Source organism: Myotis daubentonii, chromosome 10, assembly GCF_963259705.1.
Source record: "Myotis daubentonii chromosome 10, mMyoDau2.1, whole genome shotgun sequence".
Taxonomy (NCBI): domain Eukaryota; kingdom Metazoa; phylum Chordata; class Mammalia; order Chiroptera; family Vespertilionidae; genus Myotis; species Myotis daubentonii.
Window position 1 is genome coordinate 54,538,569 of NC_081849.1, and position 20,679 is coordinate 54,559,247.

General features: G+C 44.4%; 1 protein-coding gene and 1 pseudogene across 1 annotated transcript in view; both read right to left on the reverse strand.

The window, feature by feature from the left end:
• Positions 1–7,081: 7,081 nt before the first annotated feature.
• LOC132242989 (ribosome biogenesis protein NSA2 homolog) lies at positions 7,082–9,008 on the reverse strand (annotated as a pseudogene).
• The window catches only part of VWDE (von Willebrand factor D and EGF domains), a 52,518-nt gene continuing 40,460 nt past the window's right edge, over positions 8,622–20,679 (reverse strand). Inside the window, 8 exon segments of the mRNA XM_059711270.1 lie at positions 8,622–9,005; positions 9,745–9,840; positions 9,945–10,040; positions 13,702–13,797; positions 15,291–15,386; positions 16,693–16,788; positions 20,161–20,256; positions 20,333–20,428. Of these exon segments, the coding sequence (XP_059567253.1) occupies positions 8,872–9,005; positions 9,745–9,840; positions 9,945–10,040; positions 13,702–13,797; positions 15,291–15,386; positions 16,693–16,788; positions 20,161–20,256; positions 20,333–20,428 (806 nt within the window). The 3' untranslated portion in view covers positions 8,622–8,871.

Below are 20,679 nucleotides of genomic sequence, written 5' to 3' on the forward strand. Positions count from 1 at the left end.
GGGGGAGGCGAGGTCCCTCAGCCCGGCCTGTGCCCTCTCGCAGTCTGGGACCCCTTGGGAGATAACGACCTGCTGGCTTAGGTCTGCTCCCGGGTGGCAGAGGGCAGGCCCAATCCCTAGGTGCAGCCCCTGGTCGGGCTCAGAGCAGGGCCGATTGGGGAGTTGGGGCACCGCCCCCTGTCACACTCAAGGCAGGGTCGATGGGGAGGTTGTGGAGCAACCCCCTGTCACGCACAGAGCAGGGCCAATCCGGGGGTTGGGGCGCTGCCCCCTGTCACACACAGAGCAGGGCCCATCAGGGGGGTTGGGGCTCCGTACCCTGTCACGCACAGAGCGGGGCCCATCAGGGGGTTGAGGAGCTCCCCTGTGTCACACACAGAGCAGGGCGGATCAGGGGGTTGGGGCGCTGCCACTCTCACACTCAGGGCAGGGCTGATGGGGAGGTTATGGCTCTACCCCGTCACACACAGAGCAGGGCCGGGGGGGGGGGGGGGTTGGGGCCCCGCCCCCTGTCACACACAGAGCCACAGGGCGATCAGGGGGTTTGGGCGCTGCCCCCTGTCACGCTGATCCCGGTGCCGGGAGGCATATTACCCTTTTACTATATAGGATAGAGGCCTGGTGCATGGGTGGGGCTGGCTGGTTTGCCCTGAAGGGTGTCCTGGATCAGGGTGGGGGTCCCCACTGGGGTGCCTGGCCAGTCTGGGTGAGGGGCTGAGGGCTGTTTTCAGGCTGGGGGTGACTGAAGCTCCCAACCGCTCCTTTTTTCCTTTTTTTTTTTTTTTTTTTTTTTAATTCTGGGCCAGCTTTAGCTTGAGGCTTGGCTCCAGCTCTTAGGCCTCTGGCTGAAAGTAGGTTTCTGGCCTTTGCTTACAATGTTGCGAATCTGCTGGCTGAAGTTGGGCGTATTTGTTACAATGTTTCTTAAACTGCCCGCTCAGAGGCCGGCCGCAGGCGGCAACGTTGGTTTCCCCCGTCACTGAGGCAAGCAAGCCTCATGTTAGTTTCAAGCTGCCTGGCTGCCGGCCGCCATCTTGGCTGACAGTTAATTTGCATATCTCGCTGATTAGCCAATGAAAAGGGTATCGGTCGTACGCCAATTACCATGTTTCTGTTTTATTAGTGTAGATAAGCCTAATATGCTAAGTGTCCGATTGTCTGGTCACCCATTTAACCAATCATAGCATAATATGCTAATGATATGCTAAGGCCACTCAACTGCTCACTATGACCACCAGGGGGCAGACTCTCTGACCAGTAGGTTAGCTTGCTGCTGGGGTCTGAGCATGACGGGCAGGGCATGCCCTGGAGCCCTCCTGTGGTTCCTCATTGGCTGGCCAACCTCCCGTGTCCCTCCCCGGCCTCAATTGTGCAGTGGAACCCTCCCCCAAGTGCACAAATTTCATGCAGTGGGCCTCTAGTCTATTATAAATGGATAGCCTACTGATTAATACTTTAATGAAAGCTTGGGATTTGTGGTGTGGACCTAGGAAATATTTATGAAAAATTTTAAGTGCTGGTTTAGAACCTTGGCCAGTTTTGCCCAGTGGACAGAGCATTGGCTTGAGGATTGAAAGGTCCTGGGTTCTATTTTGGTCAAGGGCCTTCCAATAGCCCTTGGAATATGCCTATATTTATTATACCTAAGAAGGTGGAAGGGAACTTGGATAGAACCTGACTACAGAACCTGGCTATGATGATCACCTGAACGCTGCCTGTGTGTCATTCCTTCTTCGCCGACTCCGTCCACACCTTTGAGAACCCCTGGACCTGCTGCGGCTGGACCCCAACACCTGGCGCCCGAACAGGGACCCTTAGGTAAGCCCCCCATTCCCCTGGGTAAGCCCCCCCACACTTGGGACAGATAGGACTCCACCATAGGAAGAGGGTGGATAGTCTTTGCCGACTCCGTCCACACCTTTGGGAACCCCTGGAACAGGATTCTCCTAGGTAAGCACCCCCCCCCCCCGCCCCATTGAGAACTCCACCAGGGTGCTGCAGATCCCCCCTATAGAAGATAAGTAGGGTAAGAAGGTGGATAGTACAGAACTTAGATTGAGAAGATGTGCCATACTGAGTCCAAAGAAAGAAGACTCTGTATTGATCTTTAGATTAAGAAGATGTGCCATACTGACTCTAAAGAAAAAAGACTCGGTATTGATCTTTTAACACATATGCTTGCTAGCAAAGGAGTTAAGGTTACGCCCAGTCAGATGGAACGTTTTATACAAGAAGTATGTCCATACTTTTCTGAGGAAGGAAAGGTGCTGGAAAGGTAAATGTAAAGGCATGGGAGAAGGTAGGCCCAAGGAGCCTTATCCTTAACCCCATTGCAGCCTTTCCACCCCGGGAAAGTGCAGGATTGGCAAGCTCTCCCTGGGGTGATAGATCAGGACTCAGGTAATAGCAGAAAGCGCCAATCCTACTCTTAAAATGGATACAAGAGAGCATTTGGGGTTTTTCTTTTTAATGCCTGCTTTGGATTGAGTAAATGCATTACGTGCGTCACCACAATGGACCCAGAGAAGCTCCTTGTCCCATCGTTCCAAAGACTTAGAGTTGCCCCAATGACAGAAAAGCGGAAAAAAAGAAGAAAAGAAAGGCTATGCAAGGGTCTGAGGTGCCAACATGGGGTCAGCTGAAGAAGTTAACAACTGAGGCCCAAGAGATGGTAGAAAAGCAAGAAGTGGAAGCTACTCTCTCAGCCAAGTCCAAGGACTCTGAGTAAATCAGCAAAAAAACCTTTCATTTAGCAGAAACTCACTTATTTCGTCAAATGGAAAGACTTACTTACAGGAGCCTGGAGGGGACCTGATGTACTTTTAACCTGGGGGAGAGGAGATGCTTGTATATTTCCACAGGATGCAGGCTCACCTGTGTGGATTCCAGACCGTCTAATACGACCTTATGTCACACCACCCTCCGTCTCCTCCTCATCCTCCAGTTCCTCCTTGTATGTGTCTGTGTCCCCCAGAGCTTCGCCCTGGTGTTGGAGCTCAGAGGAAGCGGGACTTTGTAAGTTCAGTTTGTGCGCTGGCCTTTTAAGAGGAACAGCTGGGTCTCCAGCAGTCTCTGAGTCACTGGGCTGGGCAACCCTGTGTGGGGCTGGGACCCCTTCTTCCTCTGGGTGGCCTCCGCAGAGATGACCTCTCTCCTGATTAAAAAAGTGGCACATGTGGTGCTGGACCAGTCTGTTCCGCACCTCTGCACCCCCTACCAGTGTCAGTTGAAAGGCGCACTGCCCGCCAATCTGGGCGGTGTGGGAGGAGGAGTCTGGCCGCTGGGCTCTGGAACCCCTCCGTGCCCTCCGTAGGGCCTGGCCTCCCCAGAGTGGGTCCGAGTGTCCGGATCAGCTGTGCGCGGCCGGCGGGGGCGGGCCGAGGGGTGGGGCCAAGTGGCGACCGACCCGGGAGGTCGTGGGAGCGGAAGGCCTCACCGCCTGGCTCTTTCCTCCCTTCCCCCGTGGCTGGCTCCCCACTTGGCTTGCCCGCACTGGGGCCGGGGGTCCATGCAGCCCTCAGGGCCCGGTCAGAGGGGCCGGGGCCTGCGTGGGCCGGCCGCCGGGCCCCATGAGGCACGGCCTAGCCGTGCTGCTGGTGGCCTCAGGCATCGACTCCCCGGCCCATAGTGGGAGCCCAGCGTGGGCCGCCACCTGCCCGCTGCCCCCCGGACCGGACCCACGTGGCAGTGGCGGCGGCCCAAGGAGATGGAGGAGGAGGAGGAGGAGGAGGCGATCGCCGCGCCCCCGGGGACGAGACGGAGGATGTGGACTTCCTGTCTGGGCTGGAACTGGTCGATCTGCTGGACCCCCCGGCGATCGGACTCGCCCTCCATCTTGCCTTGGGTCCTCCATTTTTGGACAGAGCCATGTGCTTCTTCCAGGAAGAAGCCTCTGCTAGCCACACCCAGGATTTCTCTGGACTAACCAATAATAATCAAGGGAAGTGCACGCCATCACTATGACCACATCCTGCATAATGAGACACCGACTCGTGCCTGGCCAATCTGCGGGGCCCACAGTCCGCTCTCCTGCCCTTACTCCACCCCCCTATAAAACCCCCTATCCCATCAGGCCTCGCTCTCTCAGCCACTGGGCTTGCCGTTGTGTCGGTGAGTCTGGTGAACGGGGAGCGCAAGCCGGCTTGAATTAAAAGGACTCTTTGCTTTTGCATCGGACTGGCTGGCTCCCTGGGGGTCTTGGGAATCTTGAAACCTGGGCACAACATCAGTGTTCTTTCTTCGTTACTTCTGTATGATGGTTGTTCTGTATTTTAGTTGTAATTTTGATGTGGTTGTGGGAGGCTGTAAGTATGGGAGTTTGCCATCGTCATGGCCTCTGAGAAAATTCTTATAATAGTAATAACTTCTAAATAAATGTTCCACATAAGGGGGAAAGGTCAAGTGAATTGTAGTGTTAGTATTATAGAACTTAATATACCATTGAGTGTTTGTTTTTAAGGACATGGACATGCTTTTAAATAATATTGAGTGAAAATAAACATAATATAAATTTATAATCACCACTCTTATTTTTCATGAGAGAAGTATCTCCTTCAATAGCTCATACTGCAAACTGGTATAATTCATAATAATACTCCCTTGAAGGCGTTGGTGGTATAGTGGTGAGCATAGCTGCCTTCCAAAATAATACTCCCTTTGGTATAAATGCAGCATTTACAGGTTGTTTTCATCGGGACTGACATGAATGGTTGGGCAGGATGTGTAATGCACAAGCCGCACAGCTAAGGAAGAGCTGTTCACGTCACAGACATCATGGATTTGAATACTTATGAAACAATTTTCCTGAAAAAGACAGTAGGACATCTTATTCAAATAATGCCATCAAGCCGGGCTGGCATGGCTCAGTGGTTGAGCATGGACTTGTGAACCAGGAGGTCACGGTTCGATTCCCAGTCAAGGCACATGCCTGGGTTGTGGGCTTGATCCCGTGCAGGAGGCAGCGGATCAATGATTCTTTCTCATCAGTGATGTTTCTATCTCTCACTCCATCTCCTTCCTCTGCTGAAATCAATAAAAACCTGTGTTTTAAAAATGTCATCAATACTTAGTTTCTGGATAGTTGGAAACAAAGCATTTTGAGGAAGGGGATTTTTAAAAGAGAGACATAATGGAGGAGCATTTGACCTATTGCCACCCCTCGCCCCTGCACATGTCATCAGTTTGGCTCCAATAAGCTCATCAGAATTCTCTGCGGGCCTGGACGTCCTTACGTCACCGGACGGCACGCAGCGCGGTGCGTCAGGACCCGGGGAAGCCCGCCGCCTTCTGCCTCCCATCCCGCCAACCGTGCGTTTCTCTCAGGACTCTCGGCCTCCTGCTCTCAGTAGCCGGCCATGACTGTATTTAAGCTGCTCTTCAGAAACCCTCAAGGTGGGTAAGGGTTGAGATCACCGGGGAAAGAAAAAAAAAAGGTGCCGCTTCTAATTTCGGCTTTGTCGTCGGATTGCTATCCGAGGCTAAACGAACGTTGCGCTGGGCCCATGCGAGACCCAGCTCCCACTTCCCCAGGAGAGAGGACACTTGCTTCCCCAGCCCCCATGGCCGAGGTGCCGGCACTCAGACTTCACCCCTCCGCATCCGGAGTGGCGGGCAGTGAGGACGGCCGGCCCCAGCGGCCCGGGCCGGGTGCACCCCGGGAGGCTCGGGAAGGGCCGCCTCGGGAAGCCTGGTGGCCCCGGGCGGCCGGTGAGCTCTGCCCGGCCCTTGCCCGGACTCGGAGGTGAACCAGGGTGTTTGAGGCTTCGCCTGCGGAAAAGCGGCCTCCTGCGTAAGGCGGGGCTGAAGGAGGCCCACTGCGTTCGGCTTGTCCGGAGACAGGCATGTAGGCCTGGTTTCCCTAGAATTTCGTTAGACCTGCAGGTCTCACAGTGATCCCGGGAAATCATGCCTCAGCGGCTGATAGGACACGCGAGGTCAGCCTCTCCGTGACCCTGACGGTGTGGCTCAGTGGCTGCGCGCCGACCTGTGAACCAGGAGGGCCCGGCTCGATCCCCGGTGGGACGTGCAGGAGGCAGCCCGTCAGTGACTCTCTCTCGTCATTGATGTTTCTCTCTCTCTCTCCCTTTCTCTCTAAAATAAAAAAATACATATATTTTTAAAAACCAACAAAACACTAAAAAAACCACTAACGTGGCTGAAATGGGGATCCTTTGACAGTTCTAAATTAACTTTACTGTGCACATTAGAAAAAGCTGGCTATAATGTTAGGCAGGATGAGTGGAAAATGTATTGGTCTCCCCAAGCTTCAAAAAGAGGATTTAGATAAATACTTCAACTAGGATGTCATTGGTCAACCCAGTTCTTCAAGGAATTAAAAATGTCCGTCCGGCCGGGCCAGTGCAGGTCAGTGGTAGAGTGTCGATTCATGCACCAACTGATCAGGGCACATGCCTGGGTTGGGGGCCCGAAAGCATGCAGGAGGCAACTGATTGATGTTTCTCTCTCCTTTTCCCTTCCTCTCTCGAAAAATCAATAAAAACCTGTTTTAAAAAATGTCTGTCCTAATTTTATTTTATCTTTTTAAATTCTCACCAACTTCGATGTGACATAGAAACATCGATTGGTTGAAACATGTAATACTTTAAACAATAAAAAAAAACCACAATAATTGGTTGCTTCCCACATGCACCAAAACGCAGGGGGTGGGGGGTGTGAGGGGAATCCACAACCCTCCAGTGCGTAGGCCAATGCTCTGACCACTGAACCATGCTGTCCAGGGTTGTCCTAACTTTAAAAGGGGGCTGGTCATTTGGAACTTGACTTGTCATGGAATTTACAATGTAAATTGTAAATGCCTCCAGGGAAAATTTGGATTCAGTTGTCCTTTTATAAGCTAGTGAGTTTTTCTAATGGTCAAATGGTTTCTGTTTGTGTCTGTCCATGTTGTACATGTGAGATAATTTTCTACCTCTGGATGGTGTTGTTAAAAATTAATTCAAAGATGAAGGCTTGTAATATTTGGGTATTCTAAAAGTCTCAGAAATATAGAAGCTAACACAAATGCTTTTCAAGTAGTAAATAAAAGCTACCTTAAGTTTGTTGGTTTAAGTAAAACAGACATTTATTTTGTCCAGTTTTAAAAAAATAATTCCATGTTAGTAATGACTTTTAGGTCTAATATAACTAATGTTTCTAGAGGTTATAAAATTTCCAAGCCAAAGGATTCTACTTGCTTATTTAGGTTTCATTAGAAATTTTTTGTTGTTTTTTTGCTATAATTGCTTTTTTTAATCATTCAATTTCATGAACATCTAGCGGTTCTCAACCTATGGGTCACGACTCCTTTGGGGGTCGAATGACCCTTTCACAGGGGTCGCCTAAGACCATCAGAAAACACTGATATAATTACATATTGTTTTTGTGATTAATCACTATACTTTAATTATATTCAGTTTGTAACAATGAAAATACATCCTACATATCAGATATTTACATTATGATCCATAACAGTAGCAAAATTAGTTATGAAGTAGCAACGAAAATAATTTTATGGTTGGGGGTCACCACAACATGAGGAACTGTATTAAGGGGCACGGCATTAGGAAGGTTGAGAACCACTGATCTAAGTGATAAACAGACCCCAAAATAAAGACCAGTTTGTAAAACTGGCCCATTTTAATGTTCTTTACGATAGAATAAATGATTCTCTCGATGACTGCAGACATATACGCTGTTTGATAGCACTCAGGAACAGCACAGTAAAGGAGCTGATTGGTGCATAGTCTTCAACAATTACAAAGAGTTACTTGTATGAAACTGCTGTCAAACCAGGAAGACTGCATTTATGCCCCCATCATTTTCAGGACTCTTGGTAACCAGGGCATATTTTCCCCAAATAGCCTTGCCTCCTTGTGTCACAAGGCCCAGCTCATTCACGTTCACCTCGATGACAGCACCTTTGGTTATAACACCCAAAGTTGTATAAAGTGGGGAGAAGGGATTCTTCTTTACACCAGGTATTGGCAGGCAAAAGGGAGCTTCCCGTTCAGGACGTGTTACGTGGGCCTTCTTGAAATGTATGTCCATTGGCCTGATGAGTCTCGTATTTAGGTGGTTTTCCAGTAAAGCCCTCTCCAACAAAGCAGACTTTAGTAACCATCCTCTTCCATGCTTTTGTCTTTCTCTTTCCTGTTCGAATAACTTTTAATACCTGTTTCTCCCTGGGCATGAACTTTGGGCAGAGGGACTTCCCATTTTCCCACTTTTCTCTTTTCGTTTTTGTTTAATCACACTGGAAAGTACTTTGGCTCGCGACTGTCCCTCTCTGTCCAGTAGGTATGCAGGTACTGCTCCTTGTGGAGTCTTTTCCTCATTCTTTTGTTTGGTGTTTCGTTTTTCATTTGTGTTTTCTCAGCATGGTGCTGTTTATGGTAGAGCTTAGCCTTCAGACCAATCATCTTTTTTGCCTTTTAATGTTCATGAACCTCTCGGCCTGCCTTCTTTCTCTTTTTCTCACGGTAATCCAAAAGATATCCATAGAGCTTCCAGGGTAACTCAATATACTCTTTTTGTGGCATGGTGACAGCCGCTGGGCCCTCGGGTGCAGTCCCCCGCGAGAAGAAGCTCTCAATTCTCGGGTCTCAGAGGCTTGCTAGAAATTGAGTTTAAGGGTTTAAAAATCTCAATATATGTAGGAATAACTTGGTGGTATTTCAGAAGGACCCCTGGAATACCTCAAAATATTTGAAATTGCATGGGAAGCATCATAAAATTAGTGATGAAAACTTCTAGGGTATATTGTATGGATAAACAATGGTTTTAAATTAAACAAATAGTAGGGGCTATGGGAAACCCAAGATGGCTGTTTGGTTCTTCCCTGCTCTCTGGCTAATCAATATAACAGATTGAGAGTCAGAATCTATCGTAGAAAATGAATGCTGTAGGCTTACGTATTTGACACTGCATTCCTTCCCAGGTGGCAGGACAACGGCACATACTGGGAGCAATACATTCACCACCATTTTTACATTTCTGAACGCAGATAGCTGCAAACAGAAACATACACAAGTCAAAAATATGATTTACTAAACAAATCCTATCATAAAATGCAGAAATGTTCATTAGAGAAATAAAATGACAGTTAAAATCAGTGATGAAAGGATCTTTTCCCTTAACATTTTATCCAGAATATTTCCAATGTCACTACTTATTCTTGATTTTAATGGTTGTATAATGTTCCATTGATAAAGTGCATAGTGATTTAACTTTCCTCCAATTAGACATCATATTGCTTCTCATTTTTCTCTTTGACCAATATGTTATCATAGCTGCTCATTTTAACTAATAATTTATAAAAAGGAAAAATATATTTGAATAAGGAGAGCTGCTATCATTTAAAAAACTAACCAGGTTTGAAAGCAGTGGCACCCCACCTTGGGAGGTTCTAAATTGGTTGGTCTGAGATGGGACCATGAAATTAGTAATTTTTTAAAACCTTCTCCTGACTCCTCTTTAAAACTAGAAGACCAGGACTTAAAGAGTGGCTATTTATCCTGGCAATTGCAGTGGACAGACTGGAAAATACAATATATCTGCTTCCTCTGCTAACTCGAAAGAACAAGTTGAACGGATTTGGCATTTTACTCAGATTTTTTTTTTTTAAAGATATCACTTAAAATAGAAACAAATAAAGCAAAAATAAAAACAAGGAAGATGTTCTTTGTCTTAAATTCGAATTCATATTCACAAGATAATGGAGGTGTTAGCACTGAGTATTCCTCTTACGTGTGTTGCAGTGTTTCCCTCTCCAACCAGAAGGACAAGAGCAAACGTTTGGTCCCACACATTTTCCTCCATTCATGCATATGGGATCACAGAGACCTTAAGGTAAAAAGATGAAATGTCAGGTCTTCAATAGCAATAGTTTAGCTATTTAATGTGTTTTATTTACCTGTAGTTGGCAAATACATGTAGTGGTGTCTTACTTTTTTGGCATCTCCTACCAGTGTATCCTTCACGACAGGTGCACACATTATTTCTCACACAGTGGCCACCATTCTTACAGCGAGGGTGACAGATAGCTAAAAGAATACATGGCAGCAATCTGTGAATATTACACATTCAATTGCTATATATTACATATTGCATCGTGTGCTTGTTATCTGTGGGGCCATAAGGCAGAGAGATGTGCTATTAAAATAAAAGATCACAACTGCAAGTACTAAAATCACCCCTTCTAAATCAAAATACAATTCTTGGAGCTATAAGCTGCTAGTGGGTTAGCACAGTTTGCAATGGATTGGGGAATTGGTCATAACAAATGGAGTCTTTGGTATTATAGTGCACATAGTATGAACCTTATCTTATGTTTTACCACACTTTAAGTAAAGAATGAAATGATCTGACCAAAACCAAGAAAATATGTCAAAACCTAGCTCTGTGTAAGAATGTATCTGTTCCTGTGGAAATCAGAAAAATCTAAATAATCTGTTACATAATATTTGGAAAATACTTTAACTTTTAAATACCTACCGAGGTAATGAGTGTAGAGCTTTAAATGTGACTTTTCTGTGACTGTTTGGTAAAAATCTTTTAAACAGTAAATCCTTGGCTTTGTTAGGAATATTTATTGGGTAATCTTGAACATACTGTAGTATTTTATATATATACTAGAGGCCCGGTGCACAAAAATTTGTGCACTCGGGGGGGGGGGAGGGGGGGTCCCTCAGCCTGGCCTGTGCCCTCTAGCAGTCTGGGACCCCTCGGGAGATAACGACCTGCTGGCTTAGGCCTGCTCCCGGGTGGCAGAGGGCAGGCCCAATCCCTAGGTGCAGCCCCTGGTCGGGCTCAGAGCAGGGCTGATTGGGGAGTTGGGGCGCCGACCCCTGTCACACTCAAGGCAGGGTCGATGGGGAGGTTGTGGAGCAACCCCCTGTCACACACAGAGCAGGGCCCATCAGGGGGGTTGGGGCTCTGTACCCTGTCACGCACAGAGCAGGGCCCATCAGGGGGTTGGGGTGCTGCCCTCTATCACCCACAGAGCAGGGCGGATCAGGGGGTTGGGGCGCCGCCACTCTCACACTCAGGGCAGGGCTGATGGGGAGGTTATGGCTCTACCCCGTCACACACAGAGCAGGGCCCGTCGGGGGTGGGGGAGCTCCCCCCTATCAGGCACAGAGCAGGGTGGATAGGGAGGTTGTGGCCCCGCCCCCTGTCACACACAGAGCCGCAGGGCGATCAGGGGGTTTGGGTGCTGCCCCCTGTCACGCTGATCCCGGTGCCAGGAGGCCTCGTGGCTCCGCTGATCCCGGTGCTGGGAGGCATATTACCCTTTTACTATATAGGGTAGAGGCCTGGTGCACGGGTGGGGCCGGCTGGTTTGCCCTGAAGGGTGTCCTGGATCAGGGTGGGGGTCCCCACTGGGGTGCCTGGCCAGCCTGGGTGAGGGGCTGAGGGCTGTTTTCAGGCTGGGGGTGACTGAACTCCCAAACGCTCCTTTTTTCCTTTTTTTTTTTTTAATTCTGGGCCAGCTTTAGCTTGAGGCTTGGCTCCAGCTCTTAGGCCTCCGGCTGAAAGTAGGTTTCTGGCCTTTGCTTACAATGTTGTGAATCTGCTGGCTGAAGTTGGGCGTATTTGTTACAGAGTTTCTTAAACTGCCAGCTCAGAGGCAGTGGCAGGCGGGGAACGTTGGAGTCCTCCGTCACTGAGGCAACCAAGCCTCATGTTAGTTTCAAGCTGCCTGGCTGCCGGCCGCCATCTTGGCTGACAGTTAATTTGCATATCTCACTGATTAGCCAATGAAAAGGGTATCGGTCGTACGCCAATTACCATGTTTCTCTTTTATTAGATAGGATATATATATATATATATATATATATATATATATATATATATATTCTATGAAGCTCAGAATCTAATATCATCTTTTATGAAAGGATTATTATATTGCTTCATGTTTCTTCTAGCTATGACAATTAAATGTGGTTGTTTTAAAAATAATAATACATAGGCAATTTTAAATTTAATTTTTCCTAAATGATAAATAAATAAATTTTAGTGTGTGTTTTAAAAATGAATGTTAAATAATGGCGAGGGCTGTTGCTATTTTTTATTATGGAGAAATACTCTCCTAGTTAACTGTTGGCATATAAATTTTATTTAAAATATTTTTTACTGATTTCAGAGAGGAAAGGAGAGGGAGAGAGAGAGAGAAACATGAATGATGAGAGAGAATCATTGATTGACTGCCTCCTGCACGCCCCCTACTGGGGATCAAAAGACAACCCGGGCATGTACCCTTGACTGGAATTGAACCTGGGACCTTTCAGTTCTCAGGCTGACGCTCTATCCACTGAGCCAAACCAGCTAGGGCATGCATATAAATTTTAGAGAATTGCCCAGCCAGTGTGGCTCAGTGATTGAGCTACCAATGACCTAGGAGGTAATGGTTCTACTCCCGGTCAGGGCACATGCCTAGGTTTTGGGCTCGATCCCCAGTAAGGGGCCTGCAGGAGGCAGTTGATCAATGATATCTCTCATCATTGATGTTTCTATATTTCTCTCCCTCTCCCTTCCTCTCTGAAATCAATAAAAATATATTTTTTAAAAAAATTTAGAAAATAAAATAAACTTAAAAATTTGTAGAGAACTTTAAAATTATATTTTACATCTACTTCAAATAGTATAAGAGATGTAAGCTTTTCGTTTCCCTTCTAACATTCTCCACTTAACATTATATCTATAACTCATAAACATGGGCTTAAACATAGTCTCTTAATTTTCAAGATTTGCCTTATCTCTGTCTTTACTTTCTTCTCTTTTTCTATTTAGTTTCTTACAGGAAATTTGAATTATAGGAACTCGTTTCCAATGTGCACATATCTAGTATTAAAATGATGTGTTTTTTTTCTCTGCCTCAATTGCCACCTAATACTTCTAGCCAACATCCAAATAAAAAATTGGAATAAAATCAAAGTGTAACAGGACAAAAAAAGTATACATTTTAGGAATTAAGTTCTGACATGTTCTGACATCTGCAAGTTTGTTTATTTTGTTTGTTCATTTGTTGCTTTTTGTTTTTTACTAAAAAATCTACCCTACACTTTGCATTAGCTAAAAAAATATGAAGATCAGAAGATGCATTTTAAATTTCATTTATTGACATTAATTCATGTCTACACTGACAACTTCAGGCATGCCCACTATTCTGAAAAACCCATAGCATTAACATTATGAGGGAAAGTATTAAAATAACAGGCCATAAAGGGGAAATGATGCATTTTTATGTTCACATATCACCTTGCATAGTGCTGTGCATATCTGGCTCTTCATAAATGTTTAATAAAACTGAAGTCAAGAGAGATCATGAGATAAAAGTGAACATTAAATTGAGCACAAGTCAAACATTTTTGCTGTGAAGGCAACAAAAATGACACCATTTCATTATAATACTAGACTGTGAGAAAACTTTCCTTATTTGTTTTACACCTTGGTTCTATAAAACTGCACAGACAACTGCCATAGTTGTGAGCCTAACATATGCTGAATAAATATAATCGTTATTCATCATAACTCTGATATGTTTCTATGAAGTGATCCTTTGATGACCAAACTTGCAACATCATAAGAAATAGAGAAAAAAAATAGCATCTTTCCTTTGGAACTTGTCTTTATATTTACTCAGATCTCTGTTTATGTCTAACTTCCCCTTAGCCTTTTTATTTATAAAGAAAGAATAATTACCATTCTGACACTGTGCGCCAAAGAATCCATTTGGACAGCGGCAAGTGTTCGGCTTATTACAGGAACCACCGTTGAGGCAAACAGGGTCACACAAAGCTAATGAATAGCAGGAAGGAGAGAGACCATAAAAGTTTTATTATTTAAAAAAAAATGAAAGCTGCATGGAAGTGCAAAATGGTGCATAATGAAATATTTTTTATTTTTACTGCAAATAAAACCCATAACTTACAATTAGTTAGAATTTGCCAAATACAAGAGGAATAAAATAACTGGATAATAGCTTTGAAAGTCTGTTCATCAAGCTTACAAATAATACCAAGCTAAGATTATGGTTAGAATTCAGAATGCCCTTGTTAAGCTGAAAGGGTGACTAGAAGTTAGGAGAAGGCAATTCAAACGCTCTAACAGGATGGTCTATAATTGCGCAGGTACAAGTGGCCATGCGGACCTCTTTAAGTCTCCTTCCCAATTCATAAGGAACACTGCACTCAAGTCCTAGCACACTAAAAAACAATCTTCGTTTTTGCTTCTTTACCTTTGCTTCATTTTAAAAGGTACCCCCAATTACATTTTTCTTTTTAAAAATTCATTTACTGGGTTACACTGGTTAAAACAAATTTCAAGTGTATAATTTTATGATACAACATCTGAATACTGCATTGTGTGCTCACCACCCAAAGTTTAGTCTCCTCCCATCACCATATCCTTGACACCCTTAACTTCTTCATTCTTCCCCAACCTCCTTCCCCTCTGGTAACCACCATTCTGTTGTCTGTATCTGCAAGTTTGTTTATTTTGTTTGTTCATTTGTTGCTTTTTGTTTTATACCCCACATATGAGTGAAACCCTTTTCCCTCCAAAATGACTTGCCAAAATTAATTTTCCTCTTCTCTGCTTCCAAGAAACTGTACATTAATTACATAATTTATTATAACTCAACTTGTATCAGAGTCTTTTTAATAATGCAGTCCTGTTCTCCTTCACTAATGATATGCTCCTTAAAAGCAGGGCAAAATCAGATTGATCTTTGTTTCCCTTTGCATTATGCTTCGCACATAGTTGGCAAGCTACAAATGTTGAATTAAATCTATGTTGAAAAAAGTCATTAGAATACAATGTATTAGATTAAACATAGATAATTGCAAACACTGCTGCCAAGAAGTAAGCCTGATTTTGTGATAAATGAATTCATTTGATGGTGCCCACTTAACTCAAAATTGCTTGAATGTTTAATGAAATAGAATGTCTGTGATTTTAAAAAAATCCCACAACAACTTGAGGTCTAGAAGATACAACACAGATATGTCTCTCCACCATGAGGCAAGTGGATGAAGAAAATATAGAAGCAAAAATAAAAAAAATATATTGGTCAGTTTGGATGACAATAAAGCTGTTATACCGTCTATGGTTTAATATAAGAAGAAAAAGAATGAAGATGAAAGATAGGTTTTTAAAAATATGTCTGAAATAAAAAACTTCATACCAATCTTGTCAGATTAGTTTTATGATTTGGGGTACAAGTTTTTAGGATATTGATGCATTTAAATTTTCTTTTAACTGATATTTATTGAAAATATTTTTTATTTTACCTGTACTGCAGGTGGGGCCATACCAGCCAGGCTTGCACTGGCAAACATCTGGTGTAAGGCATTCACCTCCATTTTCACAGTGCTTGTTACAAACCACTAAGATCATAGGACACAAATAAAAGAAAGGTAGATTGGGCTTGGAATTGGTTATATTATTGATTATTACCTGGTTAGCTCATAACTGCCTATTACATCTTTAATGAATAATATCAGAAAGAAAGATAAAAATAATTTTTCCATTGGCTTTACAAGGTCTCCATTTCTCACATCAAGTTATTTTTATTTTACTTATTTTGCTGATAGAGATGGGAAAGTAGGAAACCATTGAGCTGAATGGTAAACAAGAAATGGCCATTTGGAAAAATTATTAGTTACTAATGAAAGTAATCACAGGCATAACTTAAATGAGATACATTTATATGTAATTCAACAAACTGAATTCCTGTCATCTAAAAAAAAAAAATGGAGAAATGGTCATGGAAGGCCAAAAAAAGAGTTGCTTATAAGAAGAAACTTTCTTCCTTAAAAAACTGAAAATGGAACTCCCATTTGACCCTGTGATCCCACTTCTAGGAATATATCCCAAGAAACCAGAAACACCAATCAGAAAGGATATATGCACCCCTATGTTCATAGCAGCACAATTCACCATAGCTAAGATCTGGAAACAGCCTAAGTGCCCATCAGTAGATGAATGGATTAGAAAACTGTGGTACATCTACACGATGGAATACTATGCTGCTCTAAAAAGGAAGGAACTCTTACCATTTGCAACGTCATGGATGGAACTGGAGAGCATTATGCTAAGTGAAATAAGCCAGTCAATAAAGGAAAAATACCACATGATCTCACTCATTCGTGGACAATAGAGACCATTATAAACTTTTGAACAATAATAGATACAGAGGCAGAGCTGCCTCAAACAGATTGTCGAGCTGCAGCGGGAAGGCCGGGGAGGGTTGGGGGGCAGGAGGTAGGGGGGTAAGAGATCAACTAAAGGACTTGTATGCATGCATATAAGCATAACCAATGGACATAAGACACTGGGTGATAGGGGAGGCTAGGGGACTGTCTAGGGCGGGGGGATAAAATGGATACATATGTAATACCCTTTGTAATACTTTAAGCAATAAAAAAAAAAAAAAGTTATCATTGTAAACACAGTACATATCAAACCTATGGTTGGGCAAATAAAAAAAAAAAAAAAAAAAAAAAAAAAGAAGAAACTTTCATTTTAGTTTTGGCACCCAGCACTCTCAGTAGTATGCTGAATGGTAACTGTCATAATAAATCACAAATGTGTGGTTTTTCCTTGGGGTTGGGTTTATATCAATTAGCATTAAAGCCATCAACTATTCAAAGGAGCAATTTCATTATATGAGTCCAGAAGAGCTTTACTTACTTGTTTTGCACCTTGGTCCCACAAAACCATAAGGACAAGTACAGAGGTTTCCAGCCAAGCAGGTGCCACCATGTTGACAAGGTGGGCTACAATATTCTGCAGACACAGATTATGTTATTAAGTCAGCTCTCAATTTTAAAAAAGTCAGTTTTTGTTTATAACATACAGCCACAATAAAAGCTTTTTGTAAGAGCAAATTATAATAAGCTCAGTTATCTTTTACTATGAAATTTTGTTCTGGAGGATTCACTATGAGTTTGGGCTCTAAAAACACCCACAAATCATTAGCATGTCTTGGTTTATAAAACTTATGATTAACTGATAAGATTATATATCATCTTAGCTTTCTTCTGGAAAGTGATACTTAGACATATGCATTCTAGCTTACAAGTACAATACTTTTATATTTCCATAATTATTTTCATATGCTATTGATATTGACTATTTCTGTTGGTTTATTCTAGATTTAGTTTAATTTGTTAATTTGTACCTTTTTATGAAAGCATTTAATATGGCTCTATTTTATTAATAACTAATAGCCCAGTGCATGAAATTCGTGCACTGGGGTAGGGGTGGTGGGGAAAGGGCCCCTCAGTCTGGCCTTCACCCTCTCCAATCTGAGACCCCTTAGGGAATGTCCAACTACTTGTTTGTGCCCACACTTTTAACAGATAATAGCTCCATTGTTGTTTCTTTCTTATGCTTAAAACCATTGGAATTAGTAGGTATTCAAAGTGTGTATACATTTTGGGGGGACACCCTGTATATCTCTAGTCAGCGGTGAAAGAAACCAACAGCAGATTTGGAACCCCCAGACAGGGAACCTCGCTCACTCCCCACGTCTCCCCACTTCACTTTCCACCTTCGTGGGCAGCAGGAGAATCAACGTTTTCTCTCATTAATTTGGAAAAGCACGTCCTGTCACCCGCTGCCTGGCAGGAGTGCGCTAGGCCCCAAGCAAGCGAGGCTCAGTCAGGGCAACCTTTGCTCATGGGTGCTGGCACCCAAAGTGCACATTCCTCCTCTACAGTTGGCCCGACTATCCCACTGTTTCACTGAGAGGACGGAATTCCTCTCCACCTCTGGGTTCTTGATCTTGAACGCTGACCAAAGGCACCTCAGCGAGGGCTGCCCGCGCCCACCAGGTGTGTCTGTCTGCATCTGCTACCGCCTCAGCACCTGCATTAACCCCATAGAGGTGATCTCATAGCTGCACTGGCCTCCATGGGAACAGGGCATCACCACTACGCCCTCTCACTGTCATCTCACAGGCGTCCACCCTCAGCACCCAGAACACCCAGACACTCTCCAAAGGATGTGAGCGCATCAGAGGGGATGTGTGCACATCCTGTGGGGGTGTTAGGCATGCTGGGTTGATGGAAGTGTGGTGGAGAGGCGGGGGGAACTTGTGCACGCCTTGGTTTGCAACTGTTGCAGGCGCGGGAGGGTGACAATGTGCTGGGGGATGTTCCCACTCCAGGGGAGGATGTGCACACTGGAGGCCTCTGGCTTTGCAGATCCGCAAACCCCCGTGGTGCAGCCAGGAGGACATCAGTCTGGCCTGCCACGGTGGCTGTCCCTGCGATCCTGCACCTTCTGGGCCAGGAGGCAGATCTTGCGCAGCCACTCCTGGGCGCTGATGGCCTGCAGGCGCTACTTCAGCTCAGCCTGCAGGCTCCGCTTGGCGCGCTCACAGCTGTCACCACCGCCATGTGGAAAGTACAGGCCGCCCTCCGCCGGCCTGCCTCCCCTGTCCAGAGGCTCTCTGTGTTGCTCACCTGCCCAAAGTGACTGGGGCTGGGTGGAAGACAGGCGTCCTGCCCTGCCCAACCCTGGCCAATCTGCCCCTGTGCGAGCTGCCGCCCCGCTGGAAAGGGTCATGGATCCAGGTCCCGGGACCACGAACAGCCTCAAGCACTGCCCCCCGCCCGCCAGGGTCACAGATCCGTGTCTTGGTCCCATGGACAGCCTCAAGTGCTGCCCCCTGCCCGCCAGGTGACGGATCCGGGTCCCAGACCGCAGACAGCCTCAAGCGCTGCCCCCCGCCCGCCAGGTCACAGATCTGGGTCCCGGACCACGGACAGCCTTGCCCGCTGCCGCCTGCCTTCAGTATGCAAATTAGCCGCCATCTTGTTGCTTCAGGGTGGGGGTCCCCACTGGGGTGCCTGGCCAGTCTGGGTGAGGGGCTGAGGGCCGTTTTCAGGCTGGCAGGCGACTGAAGCTCTGAACTTCTCCTTTTTTTTATTATTTTTTTTATTCTGGGATTTACTTACCTTCTATGGCTGTCACTGGAGCTGAGAGCCAGCTTTAGCTCTGAGGCCCGGCTGCAGCTCTGAGACCTCGGCTGCTGAAAGCAGGGATCTGGGTTTGTTTGGGTTCTATAATTGTAACACTGTTGCGATCCTGCTGGCTGAAGCCCGGCTGACTGAAAGCAGGTTTCTGGGTTTTGTTTAACTTCTATAATTGCAACATTGTTTCTTAGAGTGCAAGCTCAGAGGCTGGCAGCGGCAGGCGGGGAACCTTGGCTTCCTCCATCACTGGAGCAAGCAAGCCTCCTGTTTGCTTCAGCTGCCTGGCTGCCGGCCGCCATCTTGGTTGGCAGTTAATTTGCATATCGCCCTGATTAGCCAATGGGAAGCGTGTTGGAGCTATGGTTAATTACCATGTTTGTCTATTATTAGATAGGATTACATTACCATCTACCAACATATTAATTTTAAAATAACAAATTTGTTTTTTAAAATATTATCCACTTTAGGAATATCATTTTCTAAACTCTCTACTTAAGATTTCTATTAAGACAATAAAATTATATGGCTATAGACGTGCTTTTCTTTATTTTTTAAAATATATTTGAATTGATTTCAGAGAGGAAGGAAGAGGGAGAGAGAGATAGAAACATCAGTGATGAGAGAGAATCATTGATTGGCTGCCTCCTACATGCCCCACACTCGGGATTGAGCCCACAACCTGGGCATGTGCCCTGGCAGAGAATTGAACCGTGACCTCCTGGCTCATAAGTAGATGCTCAACCACTGAGCCATGCTGGCCGGTCTATACAGACGTGTTTCTAAAAATGGCTTTTTAAATTTATTCTTACTATCTGATATCTACCAGATATCTAATTATTTGGTATTTCACAGTTCTTTGAAACTATGTTTGACAAGTCCTTCAATAATCAGATGTCCTTTGTTTGAAGGTAAAATAATTGTAGGGCTCTGATAACTTATAACTAAATCTCAAAAAATTATTTCTGAAGATAATTTTACCAAGGACAAGTAAGCTATTGCTCTTTAGTTTTCTGATTTTAGAAATTTAATTTTTTAAAATCTTCAAATAAATTATTTTAAATAAACATTAAAAACTTTGACTCCCTCACCAGCATTAATGAATATATATTAATATGTATACAGAAAAACTATCCTTAAAAATTTGTTTTATTATTCAATTTTTAATTTGAATTATTACCTTCTTCACAAGTTGCTCCACCATGTCCTGGGGTACATTCACAAATGTTAGGTCTAATACATTTTCCATGGTTTTTGCAATCAGGAAGACATATAGCTGTATAAAATAAGGCTCTTGGTTAGAAATATCAATTATTAAATTAATTATGCAAACTAATGAGTACTATACCTACCAGTTTGGCAGTTAGAACCAGTGTAACCAGGTTTACATTTGCATATGTTTGGGGCAACACACTCCCTCCCTTTTCCACATGGGTGTCTACAAATGGCTGCAAAAATGAAGGGTAAAAGGCTGAGTTGTTGATACAGTATGTACATGTTGCTTATAGACTTAGTCATAAAAGTAAAATTTTCTGAACTTTGACTAATTTGATACTATTACTAAACAATAACCACTACATTTATTTATGAAATTATATTACAATCTTTTCCAGAGGGCGATGAAATATCAGGTACTAATCAGGTAAATGTTGGTGAATGGCAAGGATAATTAGAATTTCAAAGAGCAAGATGCCAAGAA